The following is a 23190-nucleotide window of genomic DNA, read 5'->3' on the forward strand; positions in this document are numbered from 1 at the left end:
ATGTGGCTGCTTGCAGGTTGCTCATGCCCAGGACACATGGCCTCAGACCCCTGTGCATATTGTTACTGCTATTTGGACGAAGGCTTCTCAGTTACAAAAAAGTGAAGAGGACTGGGAGGGAGTGAGGGTAGGAAGTACTGGGAGGAGGAGCAGGGAAGTGGTGGCTAGTGGCTGTGAGGAATGTAAGTATATGGAACTTTTAATGAGTAAGAAATATCATTAAAAATCAGGATGCCCAAAGTGCTAGCCATAGAGAGTGCATTCTGATTAGGAGTTTCTTTTCATTTAATGAAAGAATATTTCATATTAAGAATTCATTATCTTTAAAAGATTTCAGTAAGAGTGAGAGGGTGTTTTACAATAGGAACATTACCAGTGATTACACCTAAATATACAGTTTGTACAGATACATACACAAAAATAAAACAACCAGTTAGAACCATGGGCGACAAGGAATATCTATTTTATTTGCACACCACAAGTTCCAAATGCATACCATACGTGAGAAGACAACCTCTTACCATTGTTGAAAAGTCACATAAAACCATAGTGCTTAATGAAAGCAATATGTAGATTAGAGGCACGGCTGTGGGTTTTGAGTGAGTCGATAGGACAGCTGCAGTTTTGCAGCATCGTTGGGAAGTCTGCCCTGTCTGTAAACACAGAGCTTACAAGGCCTCCTGATTTCAGTCTGCTTTCATGCAGCAGAAGCACCTGTGCGTATTTGTTCACAAAGTGCTGAATGTTAGAATGTTTATTCCAATGTGAATTATAATGCCTAAAATTGAGAACAATTAATGTATATGTCCACAAGAGAATGGGCAGTTAGAAGAAAATCCCTACGCTTCGATGCTAGACAGCGATAAACATGAATCATCCTCTGTTATGTAAAACAACACAGAAACAGTCCACACGGAAGACGCTGAACAAAGTCAGTCTACTGTATAATTCCACTGATGTCAAGGGGACAAACAGGTAGAATTAATCTCCTATCAAAAGTTAAGTAGTGATGATACTTGGAGGGATACAATTTAGAGAAGGACTGGCAGTTCAGAGGTGCTTATAGTCTTTGAATTTAAGATCTAGATTTATGTGGGCATGAGTGTGGGTGCACACATGTATGTGGGTATATATACCTGTGTATGGATGCACAGTGCATAGGTGCATGTATAATGTGGAAGCCCAAAGGCAGATGTCAGGAGATTACCCTCATTGCTCTTGCACCGTACTCACTGAGGCTGGGTCTCTCATCATGCTCAGAGCTTACTGGTGTGTCTCTTCTCGCTTGCTCTACACTTACCTTCTATCTGTCTGTCTGTCTATCTCCACTCATGTATGTTATATGCATATGTGTGTGTGTATTGCCTCAGTAACAAATTCTTCTTTCAAATGACTTCATTTATCCTTCATCATGGCTAAGTATCAGTAAATTATTTCATTAGTTGTTATTCCAAGCTAAATTAATAAGACAAAAAATTACTTCTGAAACCTACTAACATTGTTAAAATAATATTTTAACCTACATTTGCACATGTATGTACACAAACATACAAGTACACCGATGCACACAAACTTAGAAACAACACACACACAGATCAGAGTATGGGGTAGACATAGAGAAAATCACAGTAGGTCTTACATAATAACAGAAAATGGGTTTGAGATTCATTTTTTCATTGAATAAGAAAAAATATTATTTTGAATTAAATGGTCTATCAAGAAGATATGGCACAACAGTATATGCATACAAATAAAACTGACTCCAAACTGTCTTTGCCCTTACCTTTGCTAATCTGGAAATACACTAGCAACCGCTAAATGTCAAAGAAAGTGTGTGTGTGTGTGTGTGCGCGCATGCTCACGCTTAAAGATTGATAGTAGTTTTTCGTATTTCCTATTTGTATCTGTTTGTATTTCATTTGTATTTCAGAATCCAACTCAGGTTGGAACAGCTCTTCAGGTTTTCCACAATCTGGGGACTTTGAAGGATACTGTTACCAATGTTGTGGATGGCTATTGTGCTGCCTTGGAAGACAGTATCAACAATGCATTGGACGTCAAAGTTTTGACTCAGCCTTCCCAGTCAGCTGCGAGAGGTATGGATATGGTTTATATTTAGCTCATTTACTTATTTATAACCAAGAACTCCTTTGAATAGAGTATGAAACATTCATGTTTCAAAGCAATCTAATGACTCACTTTTTTAGTTGCCGAAAATGAGAGGAAAATTATGTTTCAAAACTTGATCAGAACCTCTAGAAAAGATGTCTAAGCTGTGGCACCATTTAGTTGGAAGGAAACAGATGCAAATAAGAACATATTTTTCTTCCTGAAGTCTTTACTCTGACAGGTACTTTTTATTGAGAAGGAAAGCATTTAAAGGAATGTTATTTCTACTTTGGCTCTCAGGACTTTTCCTTATAATTTTCATACTGAAAAACAATAATGGCTTAGGCAGTCAAAATAGATCAAACCCTTGGGAGCATGGCAACTGTGACAAATGTAAGGAAAACTACTATTGCAAGGTAGACTGTGACACAGCCCGAACTTAGCGCTCTGACCCTTTCCTGACAGGATTTACTACAGTGTCATTCATGTGTAGCCTTTGTTCAGCATATATACAGCATGTATATATGCTGTATGTATCTCTTCCCTCCCTCCCGCCCTCCCTCCTTCCTTCCTGCATTTCCTTCCATACTTCTTGTACTTTTGTCCTTCCCTTTCTTACCGTGTGTTCTTCTCTTGCTAGTCTAGAAGAAAAGATTTGTCCTTAGGTCCCATCCAGTCTGGCTTTCGCTCAGGTCTGACAGCTTGTCAGTTTTCCCTTTTCTGAATTTCTTTTACATCATGTAATTGTCCTATAACTTTAGCTTAAAAACAATCAAATATATCTTCCCTTTCTTTGACTATACTACTTTATTTTATTTTGTCAGTATACAGAAAATTTTCTATATTATTATCTGTAGTAATGGTATCATTTCCTCCCATATTTTCATTGAAGGCACTCTAATGTCCTGAAGCATAAACAAAATGACTGTATACATTAATGACACTTCTGATGCATAGACAATACAAACGAATTTCATTTTTATACATGACCTTAAGCAAAACTGAGTTCATAGCTTTTGTCTCAGTAGCACTAGTAAAAGGGAATAAAAGAATCTTAAGTCTCGATGAAATTTTTAAAGGCTCACTTCAGCCTCTGAATAGGTCCCTATTCATACTATTACCAAAGGAGTTTGTTGAAAAGAAATTGCCAAAGGAGATTTTCCTCTGAAGTTTTGCTAGCAATTATTTTCACAAAGTTTGATCTCATGTTTAAATTTTCAACAGCAGTTTAATCTCATTCCCTCTTGTGTTGTCAAGAACAGAGGAAAAATGAAAGCAATTATTCACATGCAATCTTAATGTAGGCCTCTTTTATAGAGAATAAAGAGTTCTAAAGCTGCCTATCACCATCTGTTGAGAAGCAGATACCATGATGTAATGTAGAAACCCTAAGCACCAATTTCTCGTTTTTTAAAAGAATGAGTATTATCTTTATTTCTAATATTAAAGTATATTCATGTTATATTTTTCATATATATTGAGGTTCCATAGAGTTGTTTTAAATACTCAACAAAGCATTGGACTATGATAGAGTATCACAACAATAAATTTTTGTATATGGTTTAGGGCAAAGATTTTTACACATTAATTTTAAATTTTCTACAGATTTTGAGATTAAATTTAAGATATGTAGAATTTAAGATGAAATAAAACAATTTTTAAAAATGTTTCTTTGAATATATAAAGAAGACAAAAATGCATAAAGATAACATGGTGATGGGCAACTTCAAACCTGGCACCCATGAGGCTGAGGCAGGAAGACAGAAGGAAATGTGTTTGAGACCTCCCTTGTCTACATGGTGAGATCATGTCTCAGGAAACAAACAGAACTCAAGTTTGAAAGCAAGGTCAATAACTCTTTGTGATTTGATTTCAGTTTTGATTATTTTTGCGTCCACTTGCTCCTTTAACTTAATGCACACCTGGAATGTGCCTTTGTCAGGCGTCTGTTTTCCATATTAGTATTTCTCTGTAGTTATTTTAATATTGTTGTATTTTATGTGATTTCTTCTCGCCTGTTTTTATGTTTCCCTGTATTTCTGTCTTTGTTCTTTAGAATTTTATGGTTGTTTTTACTGTCTTCTTTATGCTGTTTATAACCTGTGCACATGCCCACCATGTATGTGTTTTTTCATGCACATCATATATACAATAAAAAATTTTAAAAACTTAAGTAATCTTTGGAAATATTTTGAGAAAAACGCCCCTGTTGGTTTGCTGTTCAGCTTTTGTTGACTTGACCTGGAGTCTCGTGAATGGCGGAGCTCAGGTGAGGAATTGCTTCCATAGGGTGGGCCTGTACACATCTGTGGGGCATTTCGGTTAGTGATTGATGCAGGAGAGGTCAGCCCACTGTGGGTGGAGCCACGGCTGGCAGATAGTCCTTGTTTGTATAAGAAAGCAGGCTGAGCAAGCTATGAGGAGCAAGCTAGTAAGCAGCTCTCCTTCAGGGTCTTCTCTTCCATTCTTCCCTTAAATTTCATTTTAAAATATTTCTTTTTCAAATTGCTTTTAGTCATGGTTCTATTATATCAAGAGAGGAAAACTGAAACAGCCAGTCAGAACAATGGCTTGGATATTCACTTTACTGTGCTTGTATAGACTATACTTAAGTTCACAGATTCTTGGTGTCTTCCCCATGAATTCCTAGTGTCAGAAAAGAGTACCCCCCCCCCATGTCCTTACTATTCCTATATAAAGCCTAGTTCTCAAGTTCTGTATCACTAAGGAGATGTGAATTATGTGGCTCTATATAGACTTCCTAAGTCAAAATTCAGACATGAGTCCTGCACTCTTTAATTTACTGAATATGTTAGAATTTTGTCACTTGACTAATGTCTGAGAAAAAAAACAATCGTAGAAGTCTTTTTTTGGCTCATGTTTTCAGAGGTTTCATTCCATGCTTAGATGGCTTCGTTGTGTACCTAAAGTGAGGATGAACATCTTGTCAGGAAGTGCATTGTAGAACAAAGAAGCCCACCTCCTGGCTGCTAGGAAGTAGAGAAGAATAAGCTCCCAGTGACCACTTCCTCTACCTGTGTCCTCCCACTGCATTCCACTGGCTCCCCGTTCTATGCTCAGAATTTTAAAACCATTAATAGATTGGATCATTGATTAAGTTAGATCCCTCATGAACTAATTATCTCTGGAAGCACCCTTAAAGGTTCATTCAGAGATATGGATTTTTCTTTCTTTCTTTCTTTCTTTCTTTCTTTCTTTCTTTCTTTCTTTCTTTCTTTTTATTTTTTCTTTTTTTCCGGAGCTGGGGACCGAACCCAGGGCCTTGTGCTTGCTAGGCAAGCGCTCTACCACTGAGCTAAATCCCCAACCCCAAGAGATATGTTTTACTAATCTCTGCCCCTTTTCTAATTAAATTGACAATGGAGGTTAATCCTCACTTCCATTTTTCAGCTTATTCTAAGAATCCCAAAATTTGAAAACAGTTGTCCCACCTAGGTCATTCTGAATTTCTCCATGGTCTCTTACATTTCCAATGACTTTGCATCTTCCACTAAGTCACCTCTTGCAGCATTTCTGATGTTTTCTATAGTCACTGGGGATACTCTCAACTGGAACCAGATCCTAACAGTCACCGAGAGGAAGCTCACCTGTCAGGCGCGAGTCCCGAGTAGGAAGTCTCCTTTCTGTTTCACAGTTGTGTTGTAGTTGATTTTAAAGCAGTGTCCCACTAATGACTCAGTTATCTGCTCTCTTCTTCCTTTTAATTTATCAATGGCATTCGATATTAGCATTTCATAATCAAGTTGAAGGGTTTATCTGATTCCTTCTTTCTTCTAAGTAAATTGTTTCCTACTTTTTGTTTGTTCTTAATCTTGCTGGCTTTCAAAAGAAGAGTATCATTAACTAGAAATCACTTGTAAGTATTATTTCTTTCAGGAACTCTTAGTTTCTTTTATTACTTTAATAAAACCATATTTATGACACAGTTAATTGTCTGTCTTGAGACTTTTAAATCTAATTGATGAAAGTATCCATTCATTTCAAATATTCTTTCCCTTTATGTAAGTATTCTTTTTAGTCAGTTGATTATTTTATCATGGTTATATCTTCAGTATAATATAGTTAGCTTGTGACCATAAAAACCTTTATATACTGTTTGTTGGTTATCTTTTTGTTTCTTTAGCAATGTATTGTGAGAAAAGCAATATCAGATTTGTCTCAGTAAGAGTAGAGGGTGCAGAACAAGCATGCAGTTCAGAAATGCCTGTTTACCATCTGGGGTAAAGTAGTCAGATAGATGTAGAGGATATTTTGATTGATTGATTGGCTTGTATACCCCTTTATCTGTTGTGCATGCCCTTTCCCATGATGTCCAATCATGTATGTGAGTAAGATGGTTGATATGGGAGTTCCATTAAAAGTTCTCTCAGAAGAAACAATTGCCTTATTGCACATGTGAAAATCCAGCCCAGGCTGGATCATCTCATCGCCCAGTTTCCTAATATTCCAGGATATGGTTGACCCCGAAAGTGTAGCTAAAAGAAGTTGGTAGGAAGAAGTGATCTATACCCATTCCATTGTTTGTAGCATGGCATACCCAGACCTCAGTGCACGTGGGAGTACAGGGCACTAAGAGTTGTGTAGGTAGCTGAAGCCTGACAGAGTCATTGGATGCTCAGCTTCCCCTGTACTTACCTGCCCCAGTTATTCAAAACATCATGGTGGCAGGAGTGTGTGGCGGAGAAGATTATTCACCTCGTGCAGCTAGGAAGCAAAAAGAGAGAAAAAAAGAAGAGAGAAATATGTCCTGCAAAGGCATGTCCCATCGAGATGTGGGGTGTACTTTAATTAGGCCTACCTTGTTAAGTTAACACTCATTTCCAGTATTAATACCATAGGGCTTTAACCTTTCAGGTCATGACCCTTTGAGGGATAATCAAATTATCACATCCCTTCTCTGGCCCGCAAAGGTCTCTCTCATCACACATAGCAAAGCGTGCTGAGGAAATGTGTTCTCATAGTCATAGCAGGTCAGTGGTTTGGTTTGTTTTTGGTTTTTTTTCAAGTCCAATTTGGAAGTCTCTTCTGAGACCCAGGACTAACTCCTTTGAACTTAGTAAAGGTTAACAAAACATTTCTAATATGATACAGCAGAGTAAAGCAGGCAATGGGTTTAATAATTTAGCTGCCTTGTTATTTTAAAAGGAGAACTGAAGCCCAAGACTGGTGTCCAGCACAGACCTTAGGTGCTGTTGTTCCGTGACCAGGAGCTGGAGCATGTCTCAGTCGGATGTGAGCCCCACCCAGCCTTCTCTGCCTCATTCTCTATGGGTGGCTTTAGCTTTACTTTATTTTTAATTATATTGTATTTATGTATGTATGTGTGTGGGTACACGAATGCCATGCCACATGTGTAGAGTTGATCCTCTTCTTCAAGTATGTGAGGCTTAGGACTTAAACTTGGTAGGCCATGCTTGGCCACAAGCTCCTTTATCTTCTGAATCATTGCCACCCTCTTTATCTTTTAAAATGTGCGTTTCTCTGCCTTTATTCATGACTTATTTTTTGACCAGTTGTAAAATTCATTGTTTCCAGTATTATTTTGGATGGCCTGATTTTTTTTTCCCCAACTTGCTTTGAGGAAACTTATAATAAAGAGATGGAGAATGGCTGGTTTGAGAAGGGAGGGAGGCTAAAGCCAATTGCCCTTTAGGAATGAGCTTTAATAAGCAAGAAAGCCTCAGGACTGAATGGAAAAACAGTGAGATAAAAGGAAGAGGACATGAGAATCTGTCAGTATGGGAAAAACTTCTTTTGTGACACAAAGGAGAAAGCAGGCAGATGGAAGAGTGCAGGCTGGACATGGCCAGCAGACTAAACCATCATGAGAGGAGAGAAGGGGAGGGCGAGCAAGGGAAGAGCCCCAGCCAACCTGGAGGTGGCCTGAGCCAAGAAGCCAAGAGACCAGTATAGCCAAAATGGCCGAGTTGTATAGGGTCAGTCTGGAAGAAGGGAATGAACACCCAGCTCCTGGGAAGGAGAAATTAGGTAGGGGTCTGATGACAAGTGCTGGGCGAGTGGCTAGCCTCTGCGGTGGTCTGCTAATAGGCCCCTCAGCCATTTGTCCTAAGACTCTGAGACCTAGTGAGCTAGGATCCCATCTTAAAATGGGAGAGAAATCAGGAACATGAAAACACTCACAAACTTAGCTTAAAGCAAAATGCATGGGAAAGACAGTTGCCCTAGACAGCATGGAAGGTACCGACTGGGCTTCAGAGTAACCCCCTGAACAAAGTGGGTTATTTTGACCTTTTGACCTTTCAGAGAACTGTAGGATGTTCTATACTACATGATTTTGTTGTGCATGGTGTACATGATGAGAGCCAAGTACTGGTAGGACCGTAAGCTTTTTCACCACAGTTTAACTCTGACCTAGAGACAGGAGAGCGGCAGGCCTGTGTGGCCTGATGGCTACAGGATGTCAGGGGCCTTCGAAGTGATCAGCACCTGCGAGTGGCAGGCTTGTGGTCTGATAGCAGCCGCACTCCAGGCAAGTCCATAGTTTTTGTTTTGTTTTTTATTTTTGTTTCTTTGTTTCTTTGTTTTGTTTTTGCTGTTGTGGTTTTGATAAATAATTTGGCACAGTAGATAGTGGTTCTACGTTGTATTTTCATATTCAGATTGTGAAATCTGGTTTTTAACCAATGAGCTCTGGTTTGATTGGTTTACTTTGGGAGGGATGGTTGTAGAAATAGAAACTTGGATGCTATAATGTGAAGCTCTGTTGCTGCTTTTGCAGATGCACCTAGTGTAGCAGCAAGGCTGCTACACCAGACTCCGTGTATATGTTGTGTTCGTGATTTCCTTGCAGTTCCGTTTGCCCATAGCGTATGTGTACACTATCAAAGTAAGCGTCCGTGACAAACCATTCGAATGGTTTGCACCATGTCTGTATTATTAATTTGATACCCAGATGACTTTATTGAGTCTATATTTACTTAAATTCAGTTTGGGAGCTTGTCCTCATAATTTTAAATATGTAAAACATTTCATCCTCTTTCCATTTTAAGGAAACTTTTGACTAATTTTATTTTGTTATCATAGCCCCACATGTGTGATTGTGTGACATTTACTTTTCTTACTACACACATAGATTGTTTTTATATTGTACATAAGAAGCTATTTATGAGAAAGGAGTTTCTTGGTTTTTTTTTTTTTTTGTCTTCTTTGTGCTTTTAGAATAATACATATTCCATTATATCTGGGAACTTTCTTGTTTCTCCATATCTGTATTACTCTTAACCAGGAGGTCCCGGGCGAGCCACCATGCCAACTCCAGGAAACACGGCAGCTTTTCGAGCGTCCCTCTGGACCAACATGGAAAAACTTATGGATCATATCTGTGCTGCTTGTGGACAAGTAAATATCTAACAACATGGGAAAACTTTATAGATAACAAACTTCTGCTAACTCTAGGTCTTTGGGGACAGATCTTTTATAATCTCTGAGCACACTAGTACTTCTGCTGGCATACTATAGCAAATATAAAGGTTGAAACATGCTCCACTCTCCTCCCCTTACCCTCTTGTCCCATATGCTAGAAGTAATGCTATTTTTGAGAAATGTTTGCAGTATACCTTGCCTTTTCTAGTTCCTAAGGGTCACATTGCTTTCATTCTGAAGTACCCAATTCAATATACTTTGCCTCTCTCTCCTTCTCCATCTTTAGGTACAACATCTACAAAAAGTATTAACCAAGAAGAGAGACCCTGTTTCTCACATTTGTTTCATTGAAGAAATAGTTAAGGTATGTTTAAATAAAGATATTTTCATTTCTCGTGCAGATAATAGGAAAATATAGGCAATGATTATTTGGGTCACTGCCTTACATGGTAACTGCATATCAAAGACAATGTATTTGTTGGTAACTATAAATTTCTTCTGTTAGGTTAACGTCAGCTTGGGGGTGGTCTAAGTTTTGAAATGCACTGTATATTTCCAATTTCTGTGTAAGTGATAGCTTGTAACATTTTCAAGATTTCTAGTAGAAAGTAATCTGACATATTTTGATATATAAGAAATTTAAGCAGTAGTCATTATAACATACTTAGTTAAGGCTACAGAATCCATTCCATTGTTAGTTTGCCCCATGACTCTCTTTGCTGTATTCATGTCTCATTTTATAAAATCTCACTTTTGTCCTTTACTAATTTGTATTCTTTCCAAGTCTAGGAATCTCTGATTATCATCTTAGTCATTAATTTTGATGTGGCTTTATAATTGTTAATAGAATAATGAATGTGCTAAAGAAAAAACTGGTATGTTTCCATTATCTTGTCACATGCAGTTTTATTTGTAGCATCATACATTACAGTCTTTTATATACTGTGTTAAGCACCTCTAATATTGCGTTCATTTGGGTGATTGAATTTGAGTCTCAGGACACAGCCTGTAGTTTGACCATGATATTACGGACATAGGCCGCAAAGCTGCCGGAAGCAGTTGGTATGGGGCATCAATTCCTATCTCCAACAACGCTCCACTTGAGGCTGCTTGTCCAGGGTTTTGTTTTTGTGTTTTTTGGTTTTGTTTTGTTTGTTTGTTTTGTTTTGTTTTGTTTTGTTTTATTGATCAAGGGTCAATTGTTGCCAAAGATCTATCAAAATTCTGTTGGATTTCGGAATACCATCTGAGTATTCTGTAAAAAAACATTGCATAGTTTAGTTAAATCTAACACTTTTATTAGCTAACAGATCACGTTTTCCCTTTCCAGATCCATACATTCCCTTTGCAGACCCCAACCATGCACCAGCCTTCCAAGGGTCTTTACATGGCTGCTCAGACCTGCCACTGTGACAGTGCTTTTCCATGGCACTTCACGGTGGCACCAGCCTCCCACTTTCCTGCTCGCTGCTTGCTTTCACTTGCAGAAGATGCAACTTTGTTAATTTGCATACTCACTAGGTTTTTGTGTGTGTGTGCATTTGCTAGGCTCTGTCATCCAACTTGTATTTATGCACCTTGTAGACGCACAGCTTTACGAGCAGTGTGCTCCTTGGTCGGTAAGGAGTTGCTGACAGTTCTAAGCAGCTCTGTCAGTGTGGACAACCTAACATGCTCCTCTGGAGGACACCAGTGTACTATCTCCCCAGTGTCCTCAGCAATTATTTTAAAAGATTAAAAATTATTAAAGAGGCATATATTTGTAATTGTATTATATTTACGAAAACTTTCACATAAAAGTAAATGAATCTTATCAGCAATAAATTGTTGTAGGAAATGAACACTGATAGTTTGTACAGGCCACTCTTTAATGACCTATGTCCCCTTTTAAGATGCTTTAAAATATGCCTCATTTCAGCCTCCTATTTTATTAAGAATTTCTTATTTTATTTGAATAAAGCCATAGGATTAGTTTTTTCAAAGATAAAATATACATAACTACTTACAGAGTTTTGTTCAAATTGCCAAATGATATTTGTACTTTGGAGGTAGTATTTATGAAAAAAAATTATTCTTCTAAGGGTTCAGCTCATATTTATTTTTAAAAATGGCCTATTGTGAACTATCCAAGATCACATTTGTTCGTAGAGGCTTGAAGAGAAAAAAAATAAAATAAATTAAAAATCTTAAATGCAAAATATTCACCGTGTGTTGAAAAGACAACATCTGTGCTTCCCTATACTTAGTGTAGTTTGTCAAAATGTCTTTTCCTTGAAAATATCTGTGTTGTGACTGTAAACACATAGTTTCAGCTGGACCCAGTGGCCTGTGGCTGTAGTTAGTTCCTGCTACTCCGGAAGCTGGGATGGGAGAATTAATTGACTCAGACATTTGAGACCAATATGGTTCTACAGAGCAGAACTCTTATCTTACACTATAAACAAAACAGTAAAATTACACCTCTACCCAGTAGGAGTGTTGTTTTTGTAACTATGAGGGGGCAGAACTTTATAAAAAGTTCAGGATTCATAGAATGATTTGAAGGCCTAAATAATAATCTTTGGCAAATTAAATCTTTTTCTAGTGTCTTTTATGTGTTCTTGTCTTATTGGTAGTTTTTGCCTTTTTAAGGTTTTTTAAGAAGGGCTTATCCACAAAAATGTTTAAGTACATGAATTTATAAGCAGTTATATCTAGAATAATGCATGTTGTCCTACTTTAAAAGTTCAGCCTTCTGTGTTTGTCTCTTTGCATGAGTGTGCGAGTTGAGTGTTCATGTCTATACATGGATGTGATATATCCATGTGTTTGTACAGGTGCTTGCACATACAGAGACCAGGGGAGGACATCAGGTATGCTTCTCTGTCACTCTCCACCTTATTTCTTTGAGGCAGAGTCTTTCATTGAACATGGAGTTAGGCTGGTAGGCTTGTGAGTCCACCCCGTGCTGGGGTTACACAGTGAGGCCACACCCACTCTCTGAGTTCATGAGAACTTAGCTCCTCGTGCTTCTCCAGCAGGCGTTCTTCTCACACTTTGAGCCGTCTCTAGCTGCTGGTTCAGTCTTTTAAGTCTGTCAAAGTATATTTTAAAAATAATATAGAGAAATGTCAGTGGTTAAGAGCACTGACTGCTCTTCCAGAGGTCCTGAGTTCAATTCCCAGCAACCACATGGTGGCTCACAACCATCTGTATGTAACAGGATCCCTCATCCCCTTCTGGTGTGTCTGAAGAGAGCAACAGTGTACTCACACAGAATAAATGAATAAACCTTAAAAAAAGAAAAAGAATGTAAATAATTTGTGGTGAAAAATGCTTCAAATAGCACAGGCTTTTTATGATATCGATTTAGAAATTATGCTTTTTTTTTCTACAAAGTGTTAGTAATGAACATTTTTTTCTTACATTAGAATTAAATAGAATTTAAAAGTTTTTCAATATATTTACAATGTTTACAAATCATCTATATCAGAAATTTAGTGAAAGGCCAAGTAATACCTCACGTTGTTTATAACATCTGATATGACTAGCACTATAGGAATGCTGGCAGCCAGTAGGAAACTGAGAATGTCTTTTCCAGATTTCCTTGTTTGGAACCAAGTGCTTTGTACTGGAGACTAAAATAAAATCAATACATTCTATACTTTTTTCTACTTATTTCTTTGTTTTTTCAAAAACATTTCATGATTTCCTATGTCAAATAATTTTTATAATATCTTGTTTATAATTATTGCCTTGTAACTGTTCAATTTTTGCCCAGAGCTTTCCCGGTTCTGGGTCCTCTCTGAGGCATCTGAGGGGGAAGAACATTGGTGGAGGCAAAATAATGTTTACCTGTCTTGATTTTTAGTTACTCTGAGACCAGAAGCTGCAGGCCTCTGGGCAAATTCAGACCTGTTCCTTAACAGAGGAGGAGTAAGTAAAGGTTGATAGGTAGGGCTTCTTCCTCTCTTGCCCACAAGTCTCTCCTCTCACTGGCCAGGCCAGAGGGAGGTTTGGAGCAGTAAACTTTTATCAAACCAGGAGAAGAGTCATGTTTGCAAAAGGAAAAACTTTAACACAAGCAAATATGCATGAACACACGTACATTCATGCACATATTCATTCATACATACATTCATGTCAGGCCCCACTACCTGTCTCATCCACTTACAAAGTTAACACAATACAACCATACTTCCATACGTATATATTTATTTTTGGTGGATAGAGGAAAGGCCTGCATGAGCAGTTCAGTAGCTAAGCACCAGTGCAGAAAGAACTCGTTCATTCTGGATGTAAATTAAGCTCCAACCCTTATTACATGGAAAAAGAAAAGCTTCTACCTTTTAATTGCGAAGAATGAAAAGAACCCAAGTCAGAATAAAAGCCCCATCCCTGACTCTCCTGGTGAGAGGAAGCCCGCCTGCTTTCTGCAGCTCCTTGATTCTCCTCTCTCTCCTCTGCTCATTTCTTCTCTGTGCTGTATCCTGCCTGCTCGCTCCTTTCCCTGCTCCACTCTCCTCATCCGCCCAGCTCCTCATCTCTGTAAAGCTTCTGTCCAGTCTCCCTTCTGCCTTCTGCCCTAGCTTCTAATTCTCTTTCCACATTATGCATTCTGCTCACTTAAAGTCATCCTTCCTAGTTTTGTACTTTTTAAGGAGAAGATCACATGGTTTTCTAGGCAGTATTTTTTTTACACAAGTTCACAAAAAGTTCAAGCATAAATTCACATTAAATTGAATAAGGAGTTACAACAGAGATGTTTACATGTCTTCTCATGAAGACTAGTTATCTACCTAGACATCCATTATCTGTCACTGGCTCTACAGGTTCATTAAGAGTCTAAAACTATAATTTTTATTTCTAAGTTAACATTGAAGTTTTTTATAGATAAACCCAGTGAATATTTTATCTTCTATCCTTGCACCTACAATAAATAGCTTTTTACCCTTTTTATGGCCTTAGTTAATGGTTTTAGGGCCTAAAGGAATCTTTTAATACCTGCTTTTTATCTGGTGCAATTAATTTGTGACATGTAAAGACTATCAGAGTCCCATTTGCAGCATTCACATGACAGATCCTAACTGACGTCCTTATTATAAAGGGACTTATTATACATTACTAGTATAATTTTAGAAATTCTTATAGAACCATTGTTAGAAATTACAAAATCATCTATTTGTCTGTATAGCATCACTACAAGACATTGATCTGCAGAAAATCGGCTCATTGCAGTGGACTAATGCCCAGGGATTCCTATATTACTTAAATAATGACAGGAAATGCATATCAGTACCAAGAATCAAATCCTAAAGTGTCATCCTTTGAGCTTTGCCTGCAAAGCCTCATTATTCACAGTTCACAACCCATGGGGAAGATCACCTCTAGCCTTAGCCTATCCTAGATGTCTCCTGACAAATTTTAAAATGTTGTGTCTTGAATTTTTAAATTTTACTTTTAAATGCTAATGATTTTAGAGCAACCTTAGGTTATAAAAATATTAAGTATAAAAAATGAATATTATTTATCACAAAGGCCAGGGAACTGTGAAATGGTAAATAGGCAAGTAACTATTAAACTATGACTTCAGTAATACATGGATGGATTGTTTACTATATTATTAATATACACCTAGTTTTTCATTATTCGTGGCACATATACTGTATACCAACTTAAGATGATTGATTTATATGCAATGTTCATTACCTTATGTCTATATACTTAACATTTTCATTATAGCATTAGCTCTCTAGAGTTTGGGAAGCTGAATTATTAAGGTCTGCCACCTTAATACCTAGTCAAACAATGTCAAATCAGACTAGTGTATTGATTAGTAACTTAAGCCTTGGCATCACAGCATTAAGCTCTGTCTAAACTGATCATAGGCTGTATAGACGTTCAGAGTCTTAGCTCTCAAATCCTACCACGGGCATGAGATGCTCTGAATGGAGAAATGAAATACATTATAGACTTGATTCAGAATTAGCAGTTTATGTGCCAGGCTCAATAATACAGCGGTGAACAATAATAAGACTCAGTGGTGTGATATGATGATGACTGTTGGAGTCTTTTAAAATCTTTTTTTTTTTTTTGGTTCTTTTTTTCGGTGCTGGGGATTGAACCCAGGGCCTTGCGCTTCCTAGGCAAGCGCTCTACCACTGAGCTAAATCCCCAACCCCTAAAATCTTTTTTTAAATTTATTTATTTTTTCATTTTTTTAAAATTGGGTATTTCTTATTTACATTTCAAATGTTATTCCCTTCCCCGGTTTCCTGTCCATCAGCCCCTTAACCCCTTCCATTCCCCTTCTATAAGGATGTTTCCCTCCCCATCCGCCCCCCTTACCGCCTCCCCCCCAAAACCCCTACACTGTCAGCATGCACTTCTTAGCCTCATCTTATCTAGTTTTGGTGGCTGTATATATATGGACCACATGTGGGGCAGGCTCTGAATGGCCGTCCTTCAGTCTCTGCTCTAAACTTTGCCTCCATATCCCCTCCTATGGTTATTTTTTCCCCTTTTAAGAAGGAGTGGACACATCTGCATTTTGGTCATCTATCTTCTTGAGCTTCCTGTGATCTGTGGATTGCATCTTGGGTAATTCGAGATTTGGGGCTAATATCCACTTATCAATGAGTGCATACCAAGTGTGTTTTTCTGTGATTGGTTTTCCTCGCTCAGGATGATATTTTCTAGTTCATTCCATTTGCCTATGAATTTCATGAAGTCATTGTTTTTGATAGCTGAGTAATATTCCATTGTGTAGATGTACCACAGTTTCTGTATCCATTCCTCTGTTGAAGGGCATCTGGGTTCTGTCCTGCTTCTGGCTATTATAAATAAGGCTGCTATGAACATAGTGGAGCACGTGTCTCTTTTATATGTTGAGGCATCTTTTGGGTATATGCCCAAGAGAGGTATAGCTGGATCCTCAGGCAGTTCAATGTCCAATTTTCTGAGGAACCTCCAGACTGATTTCCAGAATGGTTGTACCAGTCTGCAATCCCACCAACAATGGAGGAGTGTTCCTCTTTCTCTGCATCCTCGCCAGCATTTGCTGTCACCTGAGTTTTTGATCTTAGCCATTCTCACTGGTGTGAGGTGAAATCTCAGGGTTGTTTTGATTTGCATTTCCCTTATGACTAAGCATGTTGAACATTTCTTTAGGTGTTTCTCAGCCATTTGGCATTCCTCAGCTGTGAATTCTTGGTTTAGCTCTGAGCCCCATTTTTTAATAGGGTTATTTGGCTCTCTAGAGTCTAACCTCTTGAGTTGTTTGTATATTTTGGATATGAGCCCTCTATCAGATGTAGAGTTGGTAAAGATCTTTTCCCAATCTTTTGGTTGCCATTTTGTCCTAATGACAGTGTCCTTGCCTTACAGAAGCTTTGCAGTTTTATGAGGCCCCATTTGTCTATTCTTGATCTTAGAGCATAAGCCATTGGTGTTTTGTTCAGGAAATTTTTTCCAGTGCCCATGTGTTCCAGATGCTTCCCTAGTTTCTCTTCTATTAGTTTGAGTGTGTCTGGTTTGATGTGGAGGTCCTTGATCCACTTGGACTTAAGCTTTGTACAGGGTGATAAGCATGGATCGATCTGCATTCTTCTACATGTTGACCTCCAGTTGAACCATTTGTTGAAAATGCTATCTTTTTTCCATTGGATGGTTTTGGCTCCTTCGTCTTAAAATGCATATTTAAGCCTCAGAACCTAAACAAAAGCTAAGTTATAAAGAACCCTGACCATGAAGAAATCAGCTTTGTTAAACAGTTGTAATAACACAATATGTTTGGATATTCATCCATGAAGAGTATCAACAGTTTAGATCATTAATCATACTTCCTTAAATAGGTAATATGCAATTGTAAATTGTGAAAATTATAAATCTCATTTCAATAAAGTTGTAATCCATTACATTGTAACTTTATAGCTATAACAATAGGGAAAGTTATTTTGTGTGTTTTTCTTCTTGGAAGTTTCATGAGATTTAGAATTTATTTTGAAGAATTTATTTATTTTTTTTTAACCAGGTACAAATAAACAGTAGAGTTTACTTTAAAAGTTTTAGTTTTCAACTTAATATTATTGAGTCTGCCTTGGTTCTTGCTAAGATACTTGATTCTGGGTGGTAGAAAGGATAGTGTGTATCAACAGCCATAGTCTCAGAGTAAGAATGTTCTTAAGAGGTAGTTTAATGCTTCATTACTTGGGAGGTTGTTCGTAGATGTCCATCCTGTTGTCAAGACCATGTGAGTATGGAGCAACCAATTGGGTTCCTATAGTGAAGCCTGTGGACATTTCCATGGAAATGTGAAGCCCTTTCAAAGCTCTTGTTTTAACTGAAGTGGCTAATTCTGCTAATCTCATAAATGCCCTATAAAATTAACCTGCCTCACTTGGTATAATTATTTGCCAAAAAAAATGCATTCACATTTACCAATTTATATTTTTGTTTTAATTCTGAATTTTTTTCTTTCTGAAGTGTATTTTCTATAGCTTTCATGAATGACTCAATCCTTTCTTTCTAAGTTAAAGCTTGAGGTAGATTATTTGACATTAGATGTTCAAGCTTAGAGATCGGAGGTTTGGCTCTATGATTAGAGCACTGACTCTTAACCACTCCTCAAGAGGACCCAGGTTTGAGTCCCAGCACCCACCTGGCAGCTCACAGTTGTCTGGAACTGTACTGCCAGGAGATCAGACACCCTCTTCTGGCCCTCCTGAGCAGCGGGCACACACAACGATGCACAGACATACATGTCGGCAAAACACATGTAACACATAAAGTAAATATAAAATGATAATAATAAACACTTAAGAAAACAAAACAGATGTTCACGTTTGGTGTTTCTTCAGGCAAGCATTCTGGTGTCACGGTAGAGCCATTACTACTTTGTAATAAGACTTGGCTGCAATATGAGTCAGCAAATTACCGACAGATTATTTAGGAACCATAGCGTGAAAAACAGGCTATAGCTTTTCATGGACAGAATTAAGCCAGTTTAGCTGTGTGTGGGGGTGTAGATATGATACTTTCATTTTCTAAGCCAGCAATTTTTATCTTCAAACAGAGTCTTGTAATCATGTGTGTAGGATGCATGAAGCTGAATTTGGAATGTGAGCATTTTCAGCTGCCATAGTACTCGTGAGAAGTTTAAGTGTGCCAACAGTGTGTTTTCTTTTGCCCTTTAGACACAGCATATGATTCAGTAATAGCATTGGGGACTCCAATTAGAAGAGTGTAAGGGCACCCAGATTTGACATCGCAATGCGATCTGTAAAATATGCAACCTGTCTATGGCATCTTACGTATTTGACAAGTGAGTGGGGTAAACCAGCTAGACAGACAATCAGTGTTACCATTAAATGTTGTATCTGTCCAGGTGGGATGACTTCTCCCATTCGTCTGGAGAGGAGATATTCTCAAGAGCCTTATCACTGCAGCACAAGCAATAAGCAACAGAGAAGCCATGCATGAGCTGATACCTGTGCCACTGTCGCAAACAAGAGCCCCCGATGCTCACAGTACCTTTCTTTATTCCCACCAGAAACAACGTCAGGCCCTTGGAGGAAAGCATTTGTAGCTTTCGTGAGCAGACTGCTTGCTCTGTGCGTTGCAGTTCCAGGCAGTATCAGTTGACAGTGAAAAATTCCCACTCCTGTTAACTGCAAGTTATTATTAAGATTCAACGATAACAACAAAAATGCAAAGAAACCCTTAGACTTTGAGAATGTCTCAGTACAACTTGGATTTGGTATATTAGAATTATTTGATGAACTACAATGAGTAAATACTGAAATTTTTTTAAATAAAAATTGTTGAAAATTATTGAAAAAAATATTGAAAAAATGAAATTATCAAATGTTATTTTTTAAAGTGGCCAAATAGAACACTTGAAAGTAAGACTCACTGAGGGCTGGCAGGATGACTCAGTAGATAGAGATGACAGCCCTGTGAACGTGAGCCTGATCTCGATTCTTAGAACACACATAAAGGTGAAAGGAGACAACTCTTCCATATACCCATATACACACATGAACACACATTCACACATATACCCACATACACACATGAACACACATACACACATATACCCACATACACACATGAACACACACACACTTATATACCCACATACACACATGAACACACATACACACATATACCCACATACACACATGAACACACATGGTAATAAATGGTGAGTGAGTGAGTGAATGAATGAATGAATGAGTGAATGAATGATCAGACACTTGAAGTAAAGATCAGCTGGTAGTGCAAACATAGGATTATACAACCACACAGAAACTAGTGGCCTGGTGCAGGGAGTTCATGACGTTACTTAGCATTTTTCATGAAAGATAAGAATAGTAAATGTGAAGGGAAAATGTAAAACTATTGGATAATAACTGAGATTTCAATGTAGGTCTCATCAGAAAAAGCCATGGAGTATAAAAGAAAATTCTGTTATCATCTAACTCATTCACGAAAAGCGTAGGACAGAATCCATTCCTGATGAAAGTTCTTTCTGAATTAAGAATGGAGCCATCACTTCTCAAGTTGGCAAAAGGTTCTGATGAAAACCAAATAGGTAACATCCACAGTGTATAGTGGTGAGAACAGATGTCTCGTCCCTAGAATACGGGACAGTTCAAGGGTTTCTCATGCTACTCATACTCCAATTCTGGGCAGTACACAAGAAAATAACAAAAGGCTTCCTATTGGGAAAGAAAGGAATTAAACTATACTGATGTGATCTCCTCCACACACATCTCCACCACACGTGCACACTTACATGTGTCCTAACCCAGATGCACGCTCACAAAATCCAAAGAAGCAAATAGATGTAATAAGTTAGTTTTGCATTACCACAGACTGCAAAATACACAGCTCGTGTAGTATTAGTCAGTGTTACACTGCTGTGAAGAGAAACTGTGACCACGGCAACCTTGAAAGCATTAAATTTGGGGCTTGCTTACAGTTTTAGGAGTTTAGTTTATTATCATGGTGGAAACCATGGTGATACATAGGAAGACATTAGGTATGGGAGAAGTAGCTTAAAGGTATACATCCAGATCTTCAGGCAGTAAGAAGAGATAGACCCTGGGCTCGGCATGCACTTTTGAAACCTGAATGCTCACCTCTAGATAGGGACACAGTTCCTCTAACAAGGCCACTCCTTTCAAAAGGTGCCACTCCCTGGTGACCAAGAATTCAACTATATGAACCTATGGGGCCATTGTTATTTAGACTACCACATACAATGCAATTTAGAACTCAGTTGTACCTTCTGTTTATTTCTAGTATCATTCATAGGGACTTGGACTTCATTGACTTTAATCATTATACTGTTTTTATATTAAGAATAAAAGAATATCTTTATTTCTCACAGATCAGTTTATTTCTTCAGAGCCACTATGTTTTTTTACTTATTCTCTATTAGTTCACAGAGACAAAGCATGAAGATGATAACGTAATGCGGCTGAATATTAACAAGTAGTTTATTTGAGCAAACAGTTAGGGAATGGCTTTCTGTTTTAATTAATTCATTTATTATATATAAGCACACTGTAGCTGTCTTCAGACACACCAGAAGAGGGCATCAGATCCCAATACAGATGGTTGTGAGCCACCATGTGGTTGCTGGGATTTGAACTCAGGACCTCTGGGAGAGCAATCAGTGCTCTTAACTGCTGAGCCATCTCTCTAGCCCCTGTGAATGGATTCTTATTTTTGTATATTATCTCTACGTGTAAATTTTTATCAAGATTAAAGATTATAAAAATATATAAGTATATAATGGAGAACTAATTTTAAGATATAAGTAGAAATGGACACATTTCTAGATAAATACAGCCTTTCAAGTGTCTACTTAGCCTTTCAAAGCATGACTCATACTCCTACAGCCTTTAAAGAAATTGAGTCTGTGTTTTATCCTCTTAGCAACAAAACAGTTGGCCCAGATACTTTTTAAAGTGTAATTTTTGCAGAATTCAAGAAAGAGGAATTCTATTATCCTAAAGGAAAGGAGCACTCCCTACCCACCAATCTATAAAGTAAGTCTATTATATCCTTAGTACTAAGCTCAGACAAAGGTGATAAAGACAGTTATAATTCAGTCCTACACAGAAGAACATGTTGAAAAAAATGCTAAAGTATTAATCACCACAACAGAGTTCACAGTAACATTGTCTTGACATAAAAATGTGTTTGACAGTTGATTGTGGGAATATCTAACAAAAAGCTTTAGATGAGACATCAGAACCTTTCAGTTAGGTGTTGGAATGCCAGATCTTCATTTGATTCTTAGTTAATGGATATTTTCTTATGCCAACTGTTTTTACTCTACTATTTTCTGTGTGTATATTTGTGTTTTGCATATGTGCTGACACCTGTGTATATGTGTATATATCTGTGCCTGTGAATGGGGCTGCCCAAATTGCTGGCTTATATTTCATCTTGTCTGACGTGGAATGCTGACTAGGACCCAGTAATATTTTAGGTGTCTAGATAGCTGATGACAAAAGATGGGACTTAAGTTTGGAGAGAACGTTTTATTTAATTGTTTTTAACACTGTTTTTTGTCATCCAGCTACATGTAAAGTATGGCTGTTCCTAGTCACACTCAATGTCAGATGAGATGAAACTTAACTCCATAAAGCTCTTTTTGAGCAAAGACACCTTCTTTCTTTGTCTTGTATTTGCAAAGTCAGGGTTCCTCTGATTTGAATTCAGAAGATGAATAAGGACTAATTTACAATTCATATCCACTTGACTTCTTTGATCAAGTCTGCAGGCCTCCCATTCACCAAGTGAATCTCTACAGAGATCTCTGGCACAGACTTTCCCCTAAGTCATTTGCATCTTCTTTTCTTTTGATCTGTATGTAGCTTGCTTTTCTCTGACCTTTTCCCAGTCAGCTTACTTGACTTAGAAACCTTGGCAAAGTGGACAACCTGGTGTTCCTGATCATCTTCTCTTTATACCCTTGTTAGGAAGGAAGAAGGAAGTTGTGTTTTCTCCCCAGGCTCCTCCTGTGTTTGTAATGATAAGCACATACTTCTGTTCTAATAGTAGCCCCTTCCCCCTTCTCAATGTTTACATCTAAAAACAAACACTCCCAAACTTAGTGTGATAGTTCTCTACAGGAACAGAAATGATTAAATGAATGAACATGTATATTAAATATGTATATTATAGGCTGTGGTCCAGGTATTTTAACAGTAGTAGCTGTCTCCTGACGGAAAGGCAAAGAACCCAGCAGTTGTTCATCACAGAACTGGATGTCTAACAGTTCCCATCTATTATTGGTGGAATTCTGGGGAATTCCTAGACAGCTGCTAGTCTTCAGTTACATTAGAATCCTGAAGACGTAGGTTCTAATCCCAGCAAAGGAATGTCTCAGCAACAGGATAGAGGACTTCCCAGCAAGAGCAGGGGTAAACATGCAAAAAGCAAAAGCCTCCTCCTTGCATGTCCTTTCTATGTGGGCTGCCACTAGCAAATATGGCCCAAATTTAGGGTGAATCTTTACACCTCAAATTATTCAATAAAAAATCTCTAATCAACATGCCTTGCCGCTTGGATTTTAATTACAAATGTATTCAACGTGACAACTAATGTTTGCCATCATAATCTACTTACTCATGTGTTAACCTGATGCCTAATCATGTTTTCTTATGTCATACTTAATTT

The 23190-nt window shown here is 37.9% G+C and overlaps 1 protein-coding gene across 4 annotated transcripts in view; it reads left to right on the forward strand.

Moving 5' to 3' along the window:
* Cog5 (component of oligomeric golgi complex 5) overlaps positions 1-23190 on the forward strand; it is a 310546-nt gene that overhangs the window by 152972 nt on the left and 134384 nt on the right. For all 4 annotated transcript variants that reach the window (XM_087553191.1, XM_087553193.1, XM_087553190.1 and 1 more), the window contains 3 exon segments: positions 1931-2096; positions 9377-9489; positions 9800-9877. In XM_087553191.1, coding sequence (XP_087409317.1) covers positions 1931-2096; positions 9377-9489; positions 9800-9877 — 357 coding nt within the window.

The sequence above is a fragment of the Rattus norvegicus genome, chromosome 6 (assembly GCF_021556685.1).
Source record: "Rattus norvegicus strain SHRSP/BbbUtx chromosome 6, alternate assembly SHRSP_T2T, whole genome shotgun sequence".
Lineage (NCBI taxonomy): Eukaryota > Metazoa > Chordata > Mammalia > Rodentia > Muridae > Rattus > Rattus norvegicus.